A 24,298-nucleotide genomic window follows, 5' to 3' on the forward strand; every position below is an offset into this window, starting at 1 on the left:
TTTGCTGTTGGAGTCAAATGATTTTAAAGACTGTCTTTTGTTGTCCAATTTTTATTATCCTAACTGCTCATAATGTTGATGTAATATAACCTCTGCTTCCTCAAATATGGAATGGTGCTTTCACTTTCTCCACGATGTGCGTCGGTGGGTCACAGTGTGAAATGTAGCCTCTGGCTGGGGAAGTTTCCAACGCAGCAGAGGCGGAGTAACCCTGAAGGGTTTGATTTGCGAGTGCGGGCGTGTGGTAGCAATACAAGTAGGCTGTTGAACGTGTTGCTACAGTCCTATTTGTACAGCAGTAAAGTTAGTGTAAGACTAGTAGTGTAAACTAGTGTGCCCTCACAGCTTTGTTCCTGTTTCTCTCGACAACAACACAGGTAAGAGTACTTTAATGACAATGTTACATCCTTAGAGCTGATTTGTATCAGTTTTTTGAGACTTTCCTTCTGTTCCTCAATTTCAGCACACTGAATACACATTTCTTTCCTCTTGCCTGTGTTTCCTTTGCCTCAGTGGAGCAGGAATATGAAGTTGCTGGAGCTGGGGGACTCTATCAGTCGCTTCAGGTTTGCCCAGTCCTGCGTGGGCTTGGCCGGTTGTCTGTGTGTCTGCTATGCAGTCTGCACTCCGCTGTGGCTGAAGGAGAGGGGACTCTGGACCAGGTGGAATAACACTAAAAGTGACCAGACAAACCGTGAAGAAGACATCGTCTTCAAAGGTGAGCAACATGCCACATTCATATCTTTGACATTTGTCTGCAGTCAACAAATTAAATTTGTCATCTGTCTAGAAATGTCACTCAGGGTTCCATGAATGTTTTGACTGACATACAGTATAACAGGTGGAAAAACATGTATGAAGGGCAGCATATTTAAACAAGTCTTTGCTGTGTTAATAAGGCACAGATTCTGCTAGAGATCAGCATCAGGGAGCCTTTTTTACACCTCAGAATCGGGAGGAGCATTTGAAAAAACACTGGGTTGCAAAGCAGCTCCTCAGTCAGCAATAATAAACAAGTATGAGCTCGCCCTGGACCAGAGAAGTGCATTCTTTTTATAAGTGTTCACACCTGGCTGGAGGCAAATGTGCTGACATTTTTGTCAGCTGGTCGTTGTCAGCTACATATTGTTTGTTCGACATTGTTAATTCAAGGATAAATTACATCATTTAATCTAGTGTTATTCCTCTGCCTGTACTCTGTTTGTACATGTGCAGCGAGCTACTCCACTTCTGAAAAAGGTTGAAAACAGATGAAAGTGTCCTTTTAAATTGTTATTGGAGGTGACTATCAACCATGACATTTTTTTGATGAAAGTGATTGCGAATTCCACTTCCAAGCATTCACTCATACACCTTTAATATCACATACATAAACTGAACCCGGTCATCTCGTCTTTAACGACCCTTTGGTTAAAGCCACTGGACGCAGATAATAGGCAGAGATCTCACACCGGAGTCACAGACCTCATGGAGCATTGTACTCCAACTAAGAATAACATTTTCTTAACACTAACTGTCCTAGCAGTTACATTGTACACCATGCTAGAACAATTCTAAATATCACCAGTGAAAAAAAAAACACTAATCCTAACCCACAAAAAGTATCAATTACTGTGTTGCCTTGTGTTACCTTGACACAAGGTAAAGAGTAAAATACAATACAGTTAGCCCAGCAGTAGCTGTACTTGTATGTTATTTAGCCTCAGACCGCTACTACAATGGCCATCTTGGTTAGCAGTAAACAATTCACAAATGAATGATCACAGAACAGCTGTAACAGTACATGCACTGACAGAAGATGCTCCAGCCAACTGAGTAAAACTGCGTCGTTTCTTATGCACAAACACACTGCCCGGAAAGAAAGTAATGTAGGGGGAGCTCAATGTACTTGAAACTGCCCGAAAAGTACACGATGTTACTCATTAATTCATCATGCTGCCTTTTCACAGTAAAACGTAATGTATCCGTGGCAACTTAAAGTTTGGTATCAATGAGTCTCGTTTACGCCTTTCTTTTTGAACTGTGCATGTGTGTCTGTCGTTGTGTGTCTTCCAGTGCTGGAAGCAGAGAGAGTGTTTGGAGTTCTCTCCTTCCTCATGGCTGTGTGCACTGGTGCTCTGTGTCTGGTGTTTGCCCTCTGCTGGAACTCTGAGACGGTGCGCTCCTACGCCAACACGCGCGCTCTCCTCATGGCAGGACAAGCCCTGTACCCCTCCACACTGCTGCTGCTCACCATGGCCTGCACAGGTAACGACACCGCACTGCTCGGAATATGAGGAACGCTGCATGCGCTCCGATACCCATACTGCCATACTATTTAGCATGCCAGAATAAGATTGAGAATGTCCCAATAGTATGTTAAATGCACTATGCCACCAATACCAGGATGCCTCACTGCTATCAGGTTGCAGTATGCAAGTCATCATGCTTTTCTGGCTGAGCCTCCCCACAATAACGAGCGTAGATATGAGCTAGAGCAAGGGTCGGGAACCTATGGCTCTACCGGTGACGGCATATGGCTCGCGGACAATTTTGAGTTGAGAAAAAAAAAAAATCTCCGCCCGCCACCCTGTAATGTTCTCTATCGTGCCAGATTACAGCAGAAGTAATTTAAGGTCCCTTTTCTTAAAGAGCACGTCTTTGTTATTTTATTAAACTAAACGTCTGTTATTGATCGTATCTACAGCAGCATGTCATTTCTGTCTCTACGTGTCGCGTGAACACTTCTCGGCTCTCCGTCTCGCGCGTTGCAGAGCTCCGATGCCGGCGTGTGCGCGCGCATCGGGGCGGAGCAAAGAAAAAAAGTCACCTGCACTCCCCCCCGTAGCATCATGCAGCACCAGAAGTCGCATTAAAATTATACGTTAAAAATACTATATGGCTCTCAATGAAATATATTTGGCTTTTATGGCTCTCCCAGTCAAAAAGGTTCCTGACCCCTGAGCTAGAGGGTCAAAGTTGAAAAAGGTGTAATGTTATAACGAAGTAGCATCTTCCAATTTATTGCATATGCAACCATACACACGTTGTTAGGGCAGCTGCTGTGCGTACTAAAAGTACAAAGATAATGATGTGAGTTCAACTGCAGCTTGTTTGCCTGAGCCACACACACACAGGTTTTTGTTTTTCTCTGAATTAATAATTGGCTGCTGTTTCGAGAGTTTTAAAATAATATATACATTGCAAGTAAAGTACAGCCCCATATCCAATTAACCTCTAAATAGCCTTTTGTTTTGTGTCGTTCATGTCAAACCCACACTTCAAGAAACTAACACTTGCATACCCTGCAGGGAAGCTGTTTTAAAAGAGGCATTTTACTTCTCTTGGAATTGCAGTTCATTATCATACAAACTCTTTTCTAAAGCTCCAGGCACGCAATAATTGACTTTAATGACTCCTCCCCCCACACGCCTCATTGATACTTGATTTGACTCGTTTGTCTCCTCTATCTACAGGATTCTTTTTCCTCCTCAGCTGGTCTCTTTTCACCTATCAGCACCGGAATGAAATTCGCCAAGACTTGTCCAGCCTCGGCTCCTCCTATTGGCTCGGAGCTTTAGGCTGGGTCCTGCTGTTGGTCGTGGAGATGATAGTTTTTATAGCTGAGCAAGTTGTTGTGCCTGACATCCTGCCGGACTTAGAGAAGGACGTGGAGTCGTGGCGGATGTCCTTTCAACTTAAGGTGGCGAAACGCTCTTTTTGTGATGGTTATTACCCTGGTAACAGCAAAAGAAACATGGATCCCATGAGCCTTGATGTGAGTGGAGAAGAAAGGACATGACCGAGGAAAAGACATTAAACACACAGACTCAATGATTCAATTCCTCGCTGCTTAATAGCTCTGTACTGCACAACTATACTGATTACTGTATGGTAGAGGAATGAAGTCTGAATCCTGAAAGAACGTCTAAAGCTTCACAAAGACCTGACGGCCCTTCTCCAGTTTGTTATCAGTGAGGACTGAAATTCAATTAAAACGCATTTAAGACCAATACTGTTGGCTGAGAAACTGGGAACCAAATGCAAGGTGACAACTGTGTTTTTATAAAGTGAATGAGACTGTTTCCTTGCAAAATTTAGAAATTTCATAAAGCTTTGTCCAGGAACAGATCCAGTTATGGAGGCTCTTCAGTTTCATTTGTGTAAACAAAGCGCTCACCAAACATTCAACTCATAACTTTAACTAAACATTTCAGTAGGTGCCGTAATGTAGTTGATTAATGTTAAATTAGCACCAAGTTCTGATGCCTATGTGACACTTTTGATAGACTTCAACAAAAGATAAATAGGTTGTTTTTATGTTTAGGCACACAATTATTGTTAAATCCTCATTGCAAATAAGCACTGTGTTATTTAAATTATGAAAGGTAAAAGGCTGTGGTCATACCAATCTATCAATCAACGATCCCTTATTTTATTACCACTTAGATGTCATATGTTATATAGTATGTTCAACAAGGCGGAGCATGCTGTGGACAACTTTCAACAGTTAAATACAAGTTCAACGCTCCGTCTGTCCTAGCGGGTTTTATCTGAGAGCGTGAGGAAGCAGTGCTCAGTCTGAGCAGGATGGCTAACTGCTTGGACAGTTGTCCTACATCCGCCCACCAGGCGCTGCATGTGTCGTGCATGCAAACCGTCACCAGCTCTGCAGTTCATTTGAACCTCCCGACAGCAGACGGCCTCCAAAGGCGTTATTTACTTTCCTCTCACACATTCCCAAGAGCAGAAGAAGCACTCCGATGTTGAACTGCTTATGTTTATGTTCTCAACCTGCCAAAGTGGGGGAGAATTAAGTGGCTCTGGCTCTGTTAATTGGGCGTTAATCAGGTGTTGCTCTAATTAAAAGGCTGTTCCACCCTGTTGGGCCCTGGTAATGAGTTTGTTATTAAATCCACAGAGGATTTTTGTCTCTTTTTCAATTTACCGACGGGTAGTGCTTAATTGCTGTGTAAATGAGGGGAATGTCCTTGAAGGTCGTCTTGCATCAGCACACGATCCATGAACAGAATTGTTCTAAAGAGCTTCCCCACCCAAACTTCAAATCCATTCAATTCCCTGGGTGTTGCCATCTTGTGTCCAGCTGTGCCTCTCAGTGACAACTTTCATCTTTAAAAGAAACCTCCCAACTCTCATTTGCTAAATGGAGAGAGCGGGTACATGCCTTACCTTTGGAAAAAGTACTTTTTGAATTGATTTCCTTTTCACCTGAGGTTGCTTTTATTTCCCCCGTTGGGTATACTGTCCGGGCCAATAAAAGCATGCAGTCTTTTTATGGCTGCGAGTATCTCATAAACAAACCCTTCACTTTCCCCTTTCCACCACCACCACAAATGCTGCTCTTTCACCTTTCAGAGGTTGAGAATGCCTTCATAGAAAGAAAGAGAGGCCAAATCAATGTGAAGATAGAAAGACAGAGATAGTGAGACGTTTAGGATGAAACGACGGATGAATGGTCGAAGATGTTACGTACTGATAGACACAGAGAGATTGTGGCTACTGATTGTTGAAGGGCATTTGCTCCAGAGACATCAATCACAAGATGGCATTAAGATTGAACAGCCCACCAGCTTCCTGCCAGCGTCCGGCCGCATGTGTCGAACACAACCCGGGATAAACCACAGCTCTTCAAATCAATTAGAGAACAATTATACAACCATGTCCGACTAATTATGCTGCACTGCCACCATCCCAACCCCCAAGTGTGTGTTTCTCTTTGCATTTGTTGTTCATTGAGATGCAAAAATGAACTTGCTGGCTGCCAAGATGAAGCATCCTTACTGCTGTAAGTTCTGGAACGAAGGCAAGCTGTTGTTTTCAGCTTGGCCTTTTGGTGGTGCTAGTGTAACATCGATTGCTTTGCTTCTTGCAATGAAATCTGGCAAAATGTGGGAGACACTCATTTGATGATTAATGAAATCACAAAAAAAGCTGTGCATGTTTGTATATGTGGATGCGTTTGTGTGTGTTTGATTTTTATTTCCGAGGTAGACAAAGTGTGATAAATATTCTCAGGCATATTTCAAAGGATTTTGAGCGAGAACTACCTAATAAGTTTTATTTTTGTCGATCTGGGAGCAAGATGAATTATCAAATAAAGTGAGAACTCCGTTTTTTGCAGTTTTATATCTTTGTGGTTTACATAATTCACTCAGAACATTTGTAACTTTTCTGACAGGTTAATGCTTTTGGGTTAAAATTCAAGACGTTGAGGAAATACGCAGAAAGACTTGACAGCAGGGGAGAAATAGACACAAAGATGAGCGGAGGAGAGAACGGAGAACAAAGAGCAAGAGAATATTTGCATCCCTACTTGATCCAACTCTGTGCCATGGAGCGCTCTCTGTGCATCTTCTGGGAATCTTGCAGGACAGCATCAATTCCCAACCTGTGGAAAACAATCCACCATCAAACGCATTTCCAATAAAACCCTTCCCGTCTGAACCCAACCGCGACAAACTAACCATAAAAAGCCGTGACTTTCCTGAACACAACCCTGGCAGCCGTCAGACAACAGCTGGACCCCTACCAATGTACCTACAGGGTCAAAGGACGAATGCGCCTCCAACATCTGGAAACACCAGGCAACTTCGCCACTGTAGTCTTTGTAAACTTCAGCTCTGCTTTCAACACAATACAAAGCCACCAGATGATCAAGACATCCCTCCACTCCTCATCCAATGGCTTCACAATTCCCTCAGCAAAGGCTACACCCTGAGGACACAGTGTGTCCCTGAGGGCTGTGTCCTCAGTCCCTTCTTCTACACCCTCTACAATATGAATGACTGTACCAGCCCTTCACCCAACATTACAAACTTAAAATACTCTGACGCTGCCATACTTGCACTACTCAATGACAACAACGTTGTTACAGCCAATCAATGTTTTTGTTAAATGGACATATAGCAAGACAAAAGTCATGACCCCATCAAATATACTCCACACTTGACGGAACACCACCTCCTTCCACGGCAAGACAGTGTAAATACAAAATAAGCAGCATCAATGCCTTTCCACAGCCAGCCGATCAGATATGAAAGCTCAGAGCGATCGCACACCTCTCACACTATCAAATGACACTGATCACGCCTAAAATAACTAAACACATTTCTTCCATCTGGTTGGAGATGCAGAACACTTCAATGAAGAGAACCTCGATTCAGCAGCACTTGTGTTCTTTCTACAATCGCAGCCCTGAACAATCGGCCTCGCTGACAATGTTGTGATTCTTTGATAATTCAATGAATGTTTACATGTTTCTGTGCATGTGCTGTGAATCAAATATGCCTCTGGGACAAAAACAATCTGAATCTCAAAGGATGTGAGACGTCACAAACCAGTTTCACACTGACCCTGAAGTCTCTGATAAATTCTGTGTGGCGTCAGATTTTGATGAACTTCGTCCCTCCATAGCCCTGCATCCTCAAATGTATAGTCACAATCTGGGTCTGACCACTGCACTATCGTGCACTCCACTGAATTGTCATCAGTATAAGTGGACACTCTTTGAAAATGGGAAAAGTCAGGACATTTTATTTCTGCAGTTGTACATTCTAAGAAAAAGGAGAAAGAGGGAAGAAGGCAGACGGAGGTTGTCGGCAGAGTACACCTTGTGTCCTTCAGTCGTCTTTCTTTAAAAGGACTCGGTTCATCTCGCCCGTAGAATCTGCAATGAGCCGTAGCGCTTTGTGACTGACAACCCACCCGGGCCACCCTTACTGATTACACTTGTTCAGCAGAACTGAGTGTGAAGGAGGCAGACAGAAAGGGAGAGACGGAGCTCGCTTCAGGGGAAAAAAATTTATTTTCTTGATTATCCTGCACTTACATTCATCCATTTGATTTGAGAGAGCAGGTGTTCTTGCATATGCTGGAACTCTCTCTGCTGTCTTTTGGTCTCTTTGAGTTGAGACTTGTGAATCCCTGCGTATGTACCATATCTGCCCGCCGGTACCCTTGTTCGTAAGTGGTGTCGTCTCGGACATCTCAGTCCAGACAATGAAGCCGTAGTCCCATTCTCATCACTCTATTCATCTCTGGCCAACTGTAGCCGCTCCCTGCTCTTATCTCTGTGTGACCAAGGAAATTAAATTACAAATATAATCACTTGGCGCCAGTTTCTTTAACAGTGTGCTTCTGCTTTGCATATAGAGTGTGCTTGCTTTGGAGAAACGTTGTGTGAAGTTACTTATTGGCCTATTTACAATAATGGGCTCTGCTCTACTATTGGTGGAGCCACACACACCTTTTCACAATGACAGTGAATGGCACGAGGAATTGAAGCGAGAGGAGGCTGAGGAGAAAAGAGTATAAACTAAAGACATGGAGACATGGTTGAAACATAATATCGCATGGGTGAATAATCTCAAAAGCAATGACGAGATAAAAAAAGAGGAGAAAATTACTAAATTTAGGCTGTGTCCAAAATCCCTCCTTCCTTTCAGTCAATCACTATATTAACTTTAATTTGAATTCTACGTGCAACATGTTTGTATTGTGTGGTTCTAACTCGCCTTCCACTCTGTTCACTGACAGATAGCATGAGCACAGACGATTGGCTGAAAACTGTGTTTTTACAGAGCCACTTTCTGCCACTTACTAATGTATGAACACTTCTTTTTCAGCTCACACAGAACGGACAGCGAGCGGAGTGTATTGCATTAAAATCACTGACTGCCCCTTTAGGTACAGCCTGACTGGCTGAAGAGTCTTAGCCGCGTAGCTAATTATGTCACAATGCAATGTTTTGCCTCAATAGATGTCTCATTAGCATTATGCGTCAATACACCTGGCAGTGATGATGATGATGATGATGATGATGAATCATTAAAAATCTAAATTTGCTGCCCCCGATAGAGCAAAGTCAGTGAGTCAATGAGGGTGTGATTTCAGAAGCGGCACCGTTCACTCACCGATGCAAACTGCCATTGTGTAGACAGCTTCCTGTTTAGCTCAAATCTATTCTACACACGTTAGACCATCTGACTGAACAAACACGCCCTCCGTCCCTCACCCTCTCCAAGTCTCTGGCTCTGGCTCTCCTGCAGGTCTTTCACAAAGAGTGAAGGAATGAAAACCTGCATGTATTAGAATGATGTGTCTCCCATGGGCGCCAGAAGGGGGAGTTGGTAAAGATAGAGCAGAGGGGCGAATGAATAGAAGAATAGCATTTGTTATCATTGTTGTTATGAAAAGGCCATCACAGGCCTTCCGTGCCAATTTCCTATTCAGAAAGGAATTATTTTGCTTATGCAGAGACTGTTATACGTGCTTGTACATGCAGCTCAGCAAATGCAACAGCGTATCAATGCCTGTGGATCTCCCAGGTCCCAAAGCACTCGCTGAGCAGGTGGATTTGTATTTGTGATCTTTATGTGTTCAGTGCCATTTATTCTCACCTCCAACAGGGACCACATATTCGTAAGTCCTTTCCCAAGGCATCTCTGTGTTCGGCTGCAGTGAACAAACGCTATGCCCCTGAGTTAGGCTCAACTGCTCAATTCCTGCTCAGTGGAGTCCAATCTACAGACCACATGTGACTGTGAATTCTGAGAACTGTTGCTCAACCAATTACCATATATGTCTGCTTATAAAGCCAATAGCTTTCATCATGCTTGCCACCAGCAGGATGCCATGAGAGCAGGGTGGTAAAATAATGGCTCCCCACTGGATAGCGTGAATCATTGCGATGACTGGCTGATAAATGGTCCGCCACACAGGCTCTGGCTCCAATAGTAATTTCTCTTTCCAACTGGACTGGCTGCCAAATGACAACAAGTTCCCTTCCAAAGCCCCCACCTATCCACAGCATCCTTCACAGCTCCTCCCTTCACCTCCTATAATTACTGTACTCTATATGTCTGGTTTAAGACCGGTCCCTCTAAATCAGCCCTGGATTGCCGCGTGTTACCGCGTCCATTGTACCCTTGTCTGAGCTCTGGCAGAGCTAGTGCAGAAAAGGGCACGGCTGTCCTGGCATTTCCTACAATGGACTTAAGACAGGGTAAAAATAAGCAGATATATGTGTGGGAAAAGAGCTCATTGTGTTTGGTGGAAAGGTGAGACTACAGGCAGCTGGGGGTTAGAGTTGACAGACAACAGCGGTACTCTTTTCACACTCTTTGACATATAATGGGACCGATTTTTCTCTCTACATCTCGCCCTAGTGGCCATGATTTGCTCATTACATTGACGGAGGGGGGTGGAGGAAGGGAGTGGGGAGGTACACGAGGGAGAATGACCATTCAAGAGACAAATACTGTGCAATTTAGTGCTGGGAATTCACTATTACTCTCATTCCATCTGAAAACTGTACGGATGTAACCTACTTATCAAGGTGTTGAACAACTTGACCAGAAATCCTCCCTTCAAAGATGCTTTACGTGGAAATCTTGAGGAGTTGTTTGCAAGCTACTATCCCTCAGCTGACAGACCGTCTGTGTAAACCGGCACCAGACAGATTGGGAAGCGAGGACTAATACACGGTTAAACACAAGACAAATCCAGTGAGTGGATGTTTATGTGACTGGCGGTCCCCGGGGATCAAAGGGACTGCTCCTCAATCACGGAAATCTACATTTAATTAACACAGAATTAAAGACACTGGTCTTGATTCCCCGCTCAACTCTAGTGCTCCTGAATCCGGCTTAGGGTTTAATTCTGTTTTATTTATACTGAGAGTGGATCAACATCCAACTGGATTGCTGAGATGCAGATCTTGCCATTCAGAGGGCCATGCTGTAAACTCCAGCACAATCCCAAAATGTATTCACTGCAATCTCTGCTCGTTATTGATCTATGAGTGGCCTTTTTTGCTATGGTAAGAGGATTTTCATTTTTTGTGAAGGTTGACACTCAAATTTGGTGTATAGCTTAAGTTGTTCTCCATATTGCCCTGAGATGGACTGGCGGCCTGTCCAGGGTGTCCCCTGCCTTCGCCCTATGTCAGCTGGGATCGGCTCCAGCACCCCGTGACCCTAATGAGGATGAAGCGGTATTGATAATGGATGGATGGATGGATGGATGTTCTCCATATTGTCTAACTCACCAGAACAGAGAAGATGAATGGAACCGGTCCAAAACTAAAATAACTCTGCAGTGCCTCAGGGACGGTTATCATGCAAGACTTGGAAGGGATTAATGTAGCCTCAAGACTATCAAATAAAATGAATATTTTGCGAGCTGGTCATGGAAGATATTGTTGGTGTCAGGCTAACAGTAGCTTGTGGGGGATGTTATTGGTAGACGCTGTGATGTTTTGGTGTGTCTGTGCTCTCTGTTAAAGCCTCATCAGTCAGGATGAGGCGACAACAAGCGCAGCCAAGTCATACAGGGTCACGCCAGGTCTCGAGACAGAATCGCTCAACTCAGCTGTCACTGTGTGATTATAGGCACACTAACCTGTGCTCCAGAGGGAGGAAGGGACAGTAATTAATCACCGCATTCGAATAAACACATAATTGATTATTAACTAAACCTAGCGTGAGGTAGAGAGGAGAGGGGCGAGACAAGGGAAACAAGACTTTAAGAAAGAAAGACAGGGGAGATGAATGAGGGCAGATGTGAGTAGTTGGGTAAGGCGTTTGTTCTGGCAGGTAGCTCTGACGAATAGCTCTGCATTGAAGTCTATCTCTGTGAGTATTAATCTGCCAAATCATGTCTCCAGTCGAGGGATGGACGAGGTGGACAGTGGGAGGCTGCTCACTCAGAATCTGCTGGGCGAGGCTGAAGAAGTTGTTGGACGTGCGATGAAAATGCAATTAAAAATGTGCATAGCCAATGCTCAGTATATTGCATAACACTCGGTGGAAATATAATATTGAAATGCCCTCTTAATACAATCACAAGGATGCCCACATTCTTCATGACATTTAGAAATACCATGCTGCAATTTCGGTCGGTTTATTCAAATGTGGACGTTACTGACATTTTATTCCCTGTGAAGAAGATACCACGGCTGCTGTGGAATACATTTATTGTCCATCTCTGCTATTGACACTCTTACTTAAGCTGCCGTGTGAGTTGAGCTGTCAGAGGGTTATTCTTGGACCTTTGGCTTGCATAGTTCTGCCTGGAAGGATTGATCTCTCCCCCCGTTGCTTTGTCACAGCCTGCAATCAACCTTAAGCCCGTTTGTGTTGTACTCTGAGCTAAGCCTGTTATCCTGTGCAACTCCTTTACACAAGATCACGACTATATCCCCCTTCTGTCCTTCACCTGGTACACCTCCCCCCTTTCCCTTTCTCTTCCTGTCTGTCACCTTGTTTTACACACACAGGCCCAACAGTAATGATCCTAAAGTTTCTCAAGGATGGATAAGTAGGACTACTTCATATTTATTTCATTTTGCTCCCGGGTGTGTGCTACACACCAGGACACACTCACAAACACAGACACACAGCACCGCCCAACACTCTGTTTTTACCCCAACCATATTCCCACTCATCCCTCCTACTGCAAAAAAAAAAAAAAAGTTTGTGTTCACACGTGCATTGCATGCTCCCTGGATTCATCATATTAGAAGAAAAAAAAAAACTTCCTGGTACAAGGCGTCAGTTCACTGGTGCATTGCAAACTCCTGTATGTCCTCCTAAACTGCAGCCTCCTGTCCCCGAGGGGTTTGCGCATCACATTCATAACACTCCGCTCCACGCCAGGTGGCTGTCTCTACAACTCCTCTTCCCCATAAATCAGACTGTCTTTGAGTTGATCAATAACAAGTCAATTAGCAGGCACAGCAGATGAGGGTCTCAGGGGGTAACTGCTTGTTTGTCAGGCCGACATCTGCAGCTACGTCCCTGTCTGCCATGTCGCTAGGTGTGTTGTTTACCTTGGGAACATGAAGCTACTTGGCTATCATAAATATAAATATCTAATATAAATTGGATTGGAACATCTTGCTACAATCCATCATTTGCTTCTTTTTGGACCCTGTGTCAAGCATTGTAAGCTGTTTCTGATGGATTTGAATAGGTCTAGACCCCCCCCCCCCAAACCTTTTTGTGTATTTACCCTTCTTGTAAATAAGTATGATAGTCACAAAGTAACAAATACACAATTTCTGTCTAAGGTCACACTTGACCGTATGCAACAAATATAAGCTGCAAAACCCACCAGTATTCATCCTGCTCCCCTGTTAAGTCGACATGAGTGGGAGGGACCCAACTGTTGTTTGGTGCCCACTGACTGTGTATCTAATGACTTGGCTGGTAAATCCAACGCAACAGCAACCGGCTCCCGTGGCGAATACACCAGATTAATCCCCTGGATAATTACAAACAAGAATGATCTTGGGCAAATACTCCCCATACCTACTGAGACATTTCATCAAGCGATGCTGTCTAATTAAATCTAGTTCTGAATGGAGACAGCATTTGGAGAAATGAATTAAATGTGCTGACATTAAATAGGGAGAATTGCAAATATACACCACAAGGGGTGCACAAAATGAGAGTAACACGGAACACATGGCACAGGGCGGTTGAATAAAAAATAACATGTATTTATTTCTGCTTCGTTTGACCCATTGGGGTTATGGCATCGATGCACCTCTGCGTGTTGCTTTGAAAACCTGCCAGATGGACACTTCTTATTCTAACAACATTGCTAATTGGTATTTAACCCAATATGAATAATTTGTTTCACAGCATTTACCATTTCTGGTGCAATAGTCACATGGGATGAGGTATGAATAATGCAGTAATTAGACTGACAATGATCACAGTGACACTCATTATTAATGCAAACATTGCTATTATTTCCTTTCTTTTGTCCATCAATTTCTGCTTGTTATTAAATCATTGCTCAGAGTCCATCTATCTTTTCCATCAGATACTAACACATGTCTCTTTTTTACACAAACACAAACACACACACACACACACACACACACACACACACACACACACACACACACACACACACACACACACACACACACACACACACACACACACACATTATTATTGTCAACCACAACCTCTCTCTCTTTGAAGTGACAACACACACAATTCACAGTGCAGTTACACTCAGTGACACATAACAGCACAACAGCACATGAACAAAATACATTGCTTTTGAAGTCCTATTGACAAATGGGGGGAAAAAAGTATGAAATTTGATCTTAAAAGGGATTTTTTAGGCTATTCCTTCACTTTTCAGTTGGACCTTTTGGGCTCTGTTATTGACAGGAATGACTGAAACCTTTGCAACAAGAAATGAAAACTTATTCGCCACGACTTTGTTTGACACCCATGCTTGTAAACATGCAGCTCTTGTATTCATCAAGTTTTTTTAAAAGTCTAACAGGAATACGGTCAATATCACTATTATACAAATAAATGTTATACAATGTTTGTCGGACTTTTTATTTGTCCAGATTGGATAATGGAATGGGATGGGAAAACGCATTTATTCTATCATCTTATTTGTTTTTTGCTCTGCTAACTTTTCATACAGTTAACAGTATCTCTCAGTCTGTCAGAGAGAGGCCACCTGGATGAGGTGAGCCTGCAGATGGATATGAGAAAGGGGAGATAAAGGTGACATGGGAGTGTTTCCAGCTGAGGATCAGTGCGTTGTGGTAAAAAGTTACTTATATGGGGTATACCATTGGATTCTGTGTATACACATGTTTGCAACTGTGCTTTGCGGTTGACCTTGTTTTTTTGTTGAAATCAGCTGCCTGCATCAGGTGTCAGGAGTTGACTGTTGGGATCCCAACAAAGGAAGGGTATAAATACAAGACACAAAGAGACAGACAGGGCCAATCCCAGTCTATGGAACCATAACTCCTGGTAACAGATGCTCCAAGCTGAGACTCTATCATAGACAGTATATGAGCTGTGTAGGCCCGGGCTCCAGGGCTTCCCTTGTGCTCCCATGCAGAAAGGACCCCCAGGGGAGCTGATGCCAGCTGAGACCGAAAAAACAAGGTAAGAGCCCAGCTGACACACATGCATACAGGCTCAGCTGTTTGTCTCACAGGAGAGTTCAGCCTGCCAACCACACAGAGAGCCAGGAAATGAAGGAGCTCTGCCAGGGAGAAAACACAACTGAAAGATGGCTGCACGAAAGACACTAGATTGTGTGCACTATAGTGCAATGGAAAGATTGTATGATTACTTTATTTTCTGGACTTTTAATGGAAGCTAGATAGTATCGGAGGAGATGAAATAAGACCTGTCAGTGCAGCAGTATCATTGATCTTACCTGTGCCATATCATAAGAGCATTTGGTTGTTTAAATACGGCTTCTAGATTTAACAATGTTGTGTTTGGAATAATTCTTTATGATCTTTATTCAATATGAGGTTTTCTTGTTTTGTTTTGCCTCCTATTTGGTCAATATGTATGTATAATGAATATTTAAAATTCATGTTTCTAAAATTTCAGCTCAAATTTGAAATTCCAATGGCAGCCAAAAACAATAGTAAATCGGGCCAAAAGCAATGCTTGAACTAAAAATTTGAAAATAATTGTGAAAATGTGTGAAAAGCATTTGAATGAACGAAATCAAAAAAATTTTGTGGCTAAAAAAAATTGATTGGTCTCAAATATTTGTGGTGCTAATATTTGGGCTGCTTAAATGCATAAAATGGAGGCTCTTGAGGTTCTCTGCCGGTCTCACAATGGTGGGTCAAACTAATTTGACTTAATGGAAGCTGAAAGAGCAGGTTGGTAGGGAATTGGTTGGAATTCAAAGGTGTGTCTTGGATCATTGCCATAATTTCCAATCGAAATGCTCAATGTTTAAAAAAGCTTCAAAATATTGATCATTTCTCAATGCCATTCATCTCTACAACTCTCATCTTTGAAAATATTGAACTCTCCAATCTCTACATCTCTCCTCCTCTCTCTGTGCCTCTCTCCTCTCTCCTGAGCCTCCTCCTCCTCTCCCTGTCAGTCCTCTCCAGGGAGCCCAGCCATCAAGCCTGGTGGTCCCCATCAGAGACCCTCTCAGTACCTGGAACTCTGGCCTGGGTGGAAGAAGCAGGTGAAAGTCCTCTGGGGTTCTAGGAGAGAGGAAGGAAGCAAAAGGAAAACCGCATTGAACCCCTCCTGAAAGCACTGGAAAAGAAAAGGGTGTTAGATCCCTTGCCTGAGGTCAAAAGTGAAGAAGGAGTGTGGGAGTGGAAGGAAATGGTGTGAGTGCAGAAAAAATGGAAAGGTGATGGAATGCTGGTTGGAAGAGTATGTGAGTGACTCATGGTGTTTGAGATCATTGATTTTGATTGTGTGAACTGTTGTGTGAGTAAAATTTTTTGCTTTGTGTTGTGCTGGTGGGAAAAAAAAGGGAGATCTTGAAACTCTCGATAATAACTGGATGAAAATCTCAATGGAATCTGATGCAAACCCTAGAAGGTTGAGGAAGATTGTGATAGAAAGGTCTGGATTCTTCAAACTCAGGACAATGGTATTTACCACCTGGCCACTTCCCCCCCTCAAACCTTTCTTTCCTCGTTCTCACAGACACAGAATCTGTCCACCCTCTTCCAAGCTGCTCCTGTGCTGGCCATCCACCTCCAGGAGGTGGCACCTGCTGGCAAAACAAAACAAGAGGACCATAGTCCCAACCAAGCGCAGAGTCAGGGAGAAAAGAAAGGAAAGGAATTCATGAGGGAAAAGGAGGGGGAAAAGGATCAGGGAGGAATTTCCTGAAGAGGAGGTCTGGAGGAAAAGAGGGATCCCCACATCACCTGAGACCAGGCTCTTGTGCCCTCATCATCCAGCCTGGGAGGAAGACACATCACCCACTCATGCATCTGCCCTGGACTTCCACTCTGACAGAGAGGGGGCACCTGTGGACACCTTAGACACAGTTTCTCTGTCCTGCCACCTGACCTGCCACCACTGCTCTCCTGACACCTGCCCAATGTAGCTGTATTCTTCTGCCCAGCTGTGTTCTAACCAATCTGCCCACGCCCTGACCCTCTCTGACCCATTCAGCCTTGTCCTGTGTGTCTGTAATAACCACGCTCTGGGACCTCACTGCCCGGCCTGCAACTTGTCCTGCGCCATTGATGACCTCGCGCCGCCTGCCAAAGCCTTCTTATCAGCCCTGTATTCCCTGTCTTTGCTCTGTCCCAGGAGCGGCTGTGGCAAGCAGGTCAGAATAGACGCATTTAAAGCTCACTGTCTGGGCCATGAGCTGGACGAACAGGACGATAAGCAGCAGTCATCAGAACTTGACAACTACCTGTTAACCAATAAAGGGGGGAGACCTCGTCAGCACCTGCTATCACTGACCCGCCGTGCCCAGAAGCATCGGCTGAGGGATATGAAGAACCAGCTGAAGGCGTTTGCAGACAAAGAGGAAGGCGGCGACCTGAAGTCTGTGTGTCAGACTCTGTTTCTGCTTGCACTGAGGTCTGGGAAAGAACATCGCCAGGCAGATGAGCTAGAGGCTACGATGCAAGGTAAGATGCTATTAAGGCTTTTGTTCAATCAACATATAATAATTCTGCCTAGCCAAAGAAAAGGGACAAAAACAAATGGATAAAAGTGTTTGTTCATTAATATTTCCGCCTATCTGAGGAATACAGTAAACTCATAAATAACAATGAGTTGAAAAGTTCACTATTGAAGAGAGGGAAGAAGATTTTGATTGACAAACATTTCATTATTGTCCATCTGTTTATTGAACCAGTGTTGCCCACTCAACCCCTACCTGATACTCTCCCACGTTCACTCGATGCCTGCTTGTCCGTCAGTCTCTCAGTCTCACACTCCCTTTAATGCACAATAACAACTCTTGTGAAGGGGCTGTTAGAATCAAAACAACATCAGCAGCTCTTGTATCTGCAAATTACACAGACAGCACCATCTTCCTCTCTAGGGAATAGAAGCCAGCTGGTGTCTGTTTTCATCTGCAGCCAATACATCACTTTTGCCAGCTTCGCTGATTCACCCTCTGTCCCCTTATAACATTTAGAAATTAGGAACTATTGGATTTTGTAATCATGGGCTTGTGGGCTTTTGACAATGACACATTCACATTTGGGTGTTACATTTATCTGTCTCATAGTATAAATGAGTCTAAATGTGGGATATCAAATGAGGCCATGTTCGACACTGCAGTTATTTTCAAAGCACTAGGAATGGGCAGTTTGGTGTTAAATAATTCTCTAAATAAATCCCTTTTTATTTTTTCTCTATCTGACTCTCTCTAAATCCTCTCTTTTCATTCTCCCTCTCTAGGCAGAGGCTTTAGTTTGCAACCTGCTGTGTGCTTAGCCATTCGGATCAACACTTTCCTGAGCTGCAGCCAGTATCACAAGATGTACCGAACTGTCAAAGCCACCAGCGGCCGCCAGATCTTTCAGCCCCTCCACACCTTGCGGGCTGCAGAAAAAGAGCTTCTCCCTGGCTTTCACCAGTTTGAATGGCAGCCAGCTCTCAAGAATGTGTCTACATCTTGCAGTGTTGGCATTATTAATGGGCTCTCTGGATGGGCTTCCTCTGTGGATGATTTCCCAGTTGACACCATCACCAGACGGTTCCGCTACGATGTGGCTCTGGTGTCAGCGTTGAAGGATCTGGAGGAGGATATCTTGGAGGGGCTGAGAGAGAGTGGGATGGAAGACCGTGCTTGCACCTCATGCTTCAGTGTCAAGATCAAGGAATCCTGTGATGGCATGGGCGATGTCAACGAGAAGCACGGTGGAGGACCAGCTGTTCCTGAGAAGGTTGTGCGTTTTTCTTTCACTGTTATGTCGGTCTCTGTCCTGGCAGACGATGAGGAGGAGGAAGACGTTACCATCTTCACTGAGCCAAAGCCAAACTCAGAACTGTCCTGTAAGCCCCTGTGCCTGATGTTTGTGGATGAGTCAGACCATGAGACACTCACAGCTGTCCTGGGGCCTGTAGTTGCAGAGCGTAATGCAATGAAAGAGAGCAACCTCATCCTGTCCATGGGCGGACTTCCTCGTTCCTTCCGCTTTCAATTCAGAGGCACAGGATATGATGAGAAGATGGTGCGCGAGGTCGAGGGCATGGAGGCCTCAGGGTCCACCTACGTCTGCACTCTTTGTGACTCCACTCGGGCACAGGCCTCTGAAAACATGGTGCAACACTCCATCACTCGCAGTCATGAAGAGAACCTCGATCGTTACGAAATATGGAGAACCAACCCCTTTTCTGAGTCTGTAGATGAGCTGCGCGACAGGGTTAAAGGGATCTCTGCCAAGCCCTTCATGGAGACCCAGCCAACGATGGATGCATTACATTGTGACATCGGCAATGCCACTGAGTTCTACAAAATCTTCCAGGACGAGATCGGAGAGGTGTACCAAAAGTTCAAACCCAGCCGGGTGGAACGGCGCAGCTGGAGGGCAGCCCTGGATAAACAGCTTAGGAAGAAAATGAAGCTTAAACCAGTGATGAGGATGAATGGGAACTATGCCCGCAGGCTTATGACCCAAGAGGCTGTGGAGGTGATCTGTGAGCTAGTGCCCTCAGAGGAGAGGAGGGAGGCTCTGAGGGAGCTGATGAGGATCTACATCCAGATGAAGCCGGTGTGGCGCGCCACCTGCCCTGCTAAGGAGTGTCCCGAGCAGCTGTGCCGCTACAACTTCAACTCCCAGCGCTTTGCCGACCTTCTCTCCTCCGCCTTCAAATACAGGTACAATGGAAAGATAACCAATTACCTGCACAAGACCCTGGCCCATGTGCCTGAAATCATAGAGAGAGATGGATCCATCGGAGCCTGGGCCAGCGAAGGGAACGAGTCTGCAAACAAGCTCTTCAGGCGTTTCCGGAAGATGAATGCACGTCAGTCGAAGACCTTTGAGCTTGAGGACGTGTTGAAACATCACTGGCTCTACACCTCCCAGTACTTGCAGAAGTTTATGGAAGCTCATAAAAGGACTCTGCCAAATCACTGTAAGCCACCATTAACCAAGTAGAGAGCCAGGACTTTATGTGAACTTTACGTTTGAACATTTCATTGATTTCAAGGAAGTTATATGCTATGTTAATTGCCTCTCTGTAATATGGACTTTTTTTACAAATCTACATCATCCTTTACTTTTGGATTTTTACCAAATACAAATGTCATGTTATTCTCACTTCATCTTTTGTTAATGTGTGTTTTACTTGATTTTAATATTTGATTGTATTTGTACTGTCGTGTTTTATACATATACGTGTACCTGTCTTTGTTGGCTGTTAGTTACACTGCAGAGTGGAGAGCCGACGAAAATAGAAGTAACACGGCGGTTTCTGTTCTCTTGCTCTTCGCAGAAAAGTTATTTTTTGTAGATCTACACTGTCTGTGAAATATGGCAAAGTTTATTGTATTGCAGGGATATGACACATTTATGAATTTATATAGAGAGGATATTTATGGAAACAGATGAAAGTGCTGTAAGTCATGGAAGGAAATTGTGTTAAAAAGACTACATTTGTGGCCACTGTATTAATATATCATTTGAGCTGGAACAAAATGCAATCACAGAGACCCAAATGTTCTTTGTTTCATGAGTGCCCTCTGAAAAAGATTACTTTAGTGCTTTATCGTGGGATCCCTGAGGGCGAGAATAGATGCCAGGTCACTTTGAACCAATTTTTATCTCTTTTAGTTTTTGCACAGTGGAGGATAGATGATACTTATTCATATTCTTCACATGGAATAAAGCATATACTGACCTTTTTGTTGATATCATAAAAATACAGTGTGGTCCATTACAAAGCCTAATACCCTGTAGACTCTCCAGCTGGCAGGGATTTTTCTTAAGTTCTTTATATAACCTGGCACTTTCTCTCTGCTGATATTTCTTCATTGCCACGGTTGACATAGGAGCGGGATGAGCGGGAGCTAGAAAGACCCGAGGTAAACTGATTTGCTGGCAACTATATTTGTTTGATTGATTGATTATATCTTTTTTTTCTACCCTCATCATTTTATATTGTGACAGGCAATTTTATTTTTCTATTTGATTTTCTTTTACTGTCATAAGTTTAGCCATGCCAGCTGATAAATATTCACATTTCATCTGGTAGTTGTCACTTTCCTAGAATACCACCATGTTTTAGAGTCTAACTTGTCTCATATTTGTTTTTTTGCCATAATGAATTGCATTTCCAAAGTAATGGATGATGGATGGATGATTCACAGAAATACACTTGCCCACTTTCCACCATGTATTTCCTCATTTTTTGGTTTCCATATTACACTGAATATCAGGTGAACTGTTTTCTTGGGTTGCTTCAGACTTTCTGTGGTGATTTATTTTTCATACTAGTACTGTATTACACACTGAAGTTCCACTACTTTATGTTTTACATTTTCAATGTTATAGATTATTCAGATATTTCTGCTGTATTTTTTTAAATTTTTTACAGCAGACGACTTTCCATCATTTTGATACCTTTATGCGGAGTTTGTACATTCTTTCTTTGTTTCCTATGAAAGAATAAATAAAAACCACATCTGACCTGAGCTTGTTGTTTGTTTTTATGAATTAAACAATTTATATTAGATTCTGTCTTTTAATATTGAGGAATTTAAAATTCAGGTACATTTTCACGACAAATGCAAAGAATAACAATAATGAATGGGTTGTCATACAACTAACAGAAACCCAAACTAGAAACACTGCAGCAAGATATAAAACATTAAGATCAGTCACATGTACAGATTGTGAAATCCATCAATAAAGTGAACGAAGCACTATAATGATATTTAGGTCATGGTTTGCTTTTTAATTAATTTCATATAGTATAGGTATTTTTTATACATTTTAATGAACTTAATTAGAAAACAATTAAGGTGCATGTGGTGCTGGAAGTGAATATTCTGAAGTGTTTATTTAAGTCCTTATTTTCACTGTGGTCCTTGATTGAAAATAAAATAACTGCATATTAATGCTAACTAGAAACATATATCAAGATTTCTGTCAAAAAAATGTTTAAGAAAACACATTTGAAATAAACATGTATGAAGACAAAATCTGAGGCTGTTTAAAAAAAAATTGAGTATAGTTCAGCATACTGGATATTTTTCATTCAGTAATCATCATTTTAATAATAGAAAGAATTGTAACAAATTCCGCTCCATCTTGCCATGGAAGAAAGTGTTTGGAAATAAAACCTGTGCTACTAAAAGAAATACAAATGTATAATTAACTATTGTACAGCTGGTAAAAACTTAAACTAGAAACAGTGCAGTTAGACTTACTAAATACTTGGTTTGTTTGTGCTTTGTCAAACAAAGTAAAATTCTACTGATACGATATATACACATATGTTAGACAGGAGACATCAAGTTTCAATTTATTATTTATTTTATTCACAAAATGTTTCACATTGACAAGCGATAAGCATATTATGTTTTTATTTATCAATTGTTTATTCACCGAATATCAACAAGAAACCTCCTAAATAGACCCAGCGTTCCAGAGTGACCATCGACATACATCTTAAACTGGAGTCAGTCAAAAAGCCGCCTCAAAAACCTTTTTTTGGCAGGTGTCATCTTAACTGTTGGAGGAGTTGTTCTGTTTTTAACTTTCATGGGAGTACGCTTCAGAGGCACAACCTGTCGAGGTGGAGTCATCTCCTGGTAGGGAAGGCCTCCGTGGTCCTGGCAGAAGTACCTTTTGTTGCCCTGAGAGAGCCTGAGCAGCAGGGTCTCAGACAGCTCCATGCACTGGGCATGGACCCAGTGCCCCCCCTCCCCTCTGGAGCAGAAGATCATGGCTGGCCGGTAAAGCTCAGTGGAGTAGTAGGGCTCCCAAGTGTTGGCATCCACCCGACAGCCCAGGCAGCATTTCATCCAGTAGCCTGTTTGTGATTCGTCCTCCTCATCCTCCTCATTGTAATTATCATCTTTTCCATCATCACTGTTCTCCAGCTCATGCGGCTCACGACCGAAGTAGAGCTCCTCGGAGTCTTCGAGAGGATTGGAGTTGTGGTAATCGGATGACTCCTGGCTGCAGCCCTGGGTTCCTTCTTCCTCTCTGGCTTCTCCTTCTGTCTGGAAGCTCACCTGATAGAAGTAATGCATGTCCGCCTGGGATGGCCTTCTCTCAGTGGGCACAGCAAGTAGGACTCTTCCATCCCCAGCGCTGCTCCCAAACCATGTGCGGCTATGGGTGATGTCAGGGGTCCACTGTAGTGATTGTAAGGGCTCAAAGTGGATCCCTTTCTCATTAACAATCACAGTGCTGCACTCCATCCTCTTTTGAGAGTCGGACTGATACCCACCTAATATGATATATCTATGAGTGCGACCTGTACGAGTGATTATGGCACTAGAGATGGATATGCCAGTTTTAAGGGTCTCACAGGAAAGCAATGGGCTGCCCTGCAGGAGCTCGACACGTAGACGGAATAGTCGAGGGGGGCGGGAGTCAGAGGTGAGGGAGTGACCCCCGAGGAAGTAGACGCAGTCTTCTCTGGCAAAGGTCAAATGGAAAGCCTGTCCGTCGCTGAGCTCAGGGAGAGTGTGAGCAGAGGAGCAACCAGACTCCAAGTCAAACAGGAACACCTGAGGAGGACAGTCGACGACACTGTTCCAGCTCTCTGTGGTCCGTTCCCCTGAAGGCATGTAGGATCTACCACCGAACAAAACACAAGCTGTCTTACCACGGCTTTGAACGATGCTCATTGTGTGGCCGTATCTGGCCCCTGGCACTTCTCCCACCAGTTCTCTCTCTTTGCAGCACAGCGTCAGTTTCCGATTGCATCTGCGGCTGTCCGTGGTTAGCATGTATAGACTCGAGGAGATCTCGTTATTTGGGGTTCGACCACCGTGGATGAGATAACTCTCTGGAAGACCGTCATAGGGGTCGAGGCGGCAAACAGCTGGGAAACGTAATGGAGGCAGGTAACACGAGTCATTGGAGAAAGAGATGGCCCTCAGCTTCATTTCACCACATTTAAACCGAACGGCAAACACTCCAGTGGGACATGAGCGCCTAGGCCAACCTTTCTGGCCAAACAGGAGAACTTCCCCATCCAGCTCCAGCAGACTGAAGCCGGGCTGTAGAAGGCCTGCACAGTTGACTGGAGTTAATGGTTCCAAGGTCATTCTCTGGCAGCTGTCTGCGTGAAAAAGAGCACAAAAATGCAGAAGCACAACAATATGTCAGTCAGCTGCTGATAGTTTTTCTTCAAGGGTGTTCTATTGTACTTCCCCTTTATTAAAGTAACACCTGGAGAATCATCACAGAGGCGTAACGTAATTCAGCTTCTCAACAACAAGAAACCAACAACAGCTATGATTACTATTTAGTCTTATTACGATTATTACAAAATAAAAAGGAGAACGTAAAGGGGACTCTCACTTTCACAAATCT

The 24,298-nt window shown here is 43.6% G+C and overlaps 3 protein-coding genes across 4 annotated transcripts; 2 read left to right on the forward strand and 1 right to left on the reverse strand.

Moving 5' to 3' along the window:
• Positions 1–309: 309 nt before the first annotated feature.
• si:ch211-256a21.4 (uncharacterized) lies at positions 310–4,114 on the forward strand. Of its 2 annotated transcripts, XM_056417413.1 has the most exons (4): positions 310–377; positions 514–718; positions 2,056–2,247; positions 3,456–4,114. In XM_056417413.1, exons 2-4 carry the CDS (start codon positions 526–528, stop codon positions 3,779–3,781), a joined length of 711 nt encoding a protein of 236 aa, XP_056273388.1. In that variant the 5' UTR covers positions 310–377; positions 514–525; the 3' UTR covers positions 3,782–4,114. The 2 variants fall into 2 exon arrangements, with proteins under 2 accessions (XP_056273388.1, XP_056273389.1); XM_056417414.1 differs by lacking the exon at positions 310–377 and having other exon boundaries at positions 504–718.
• A 7,558-nt stretch (positions 4,115–11,672) lies between these two features.
• rag1 (recombination activating 1) lies at positions 11,673–19,923 on the forward strand. Its single transcript, XM_056416234.1, is given in 7 exon segments — positions 11,673–11,742; positions 15,914–15,993; positions 16,470–16,584; positions 16,730–16,874; positions 16,947–17,416; positions 18,198–19,858; positions 19,861–19,923. Coding segments are annotated over 7 exon segments (2,604 nt in total).
• Positions 19,924–22,428: 2,505 nt separating this feature from the next.
• Positions 22,429–24,030, reverse strand: rag2 (recombination activating gene 2). The gene has a single exon (XM_056417331.1). The coding sequence runs from the start codon at positions 24,028–24,030 to the stop codon at positions 22,429–22,431; it is 1,602 nt and encodes a 533-aa protein (XP_056273306.1).
• Between the last annotated feature and the right edge of the window lie 268 nt (positions 24,031–24,298).

Source organism: Pseudoliparis swirei, chromosome 6, assembly GCF_029220125.1.
Source record: "Pseudoliparis swirei isolate HS2019 ecotype Mariana Trench chromosome 6, NWPU_hadal_v1, whole genome shotgun sequence".
In the NCBI taxonomy this organism is placed as follows: Eukaryota; Metazoa; Chordata; class Actinopteri; order Perciformes; family Liparidae; genus Pseudoliparis; species Pseudoliparis swirei.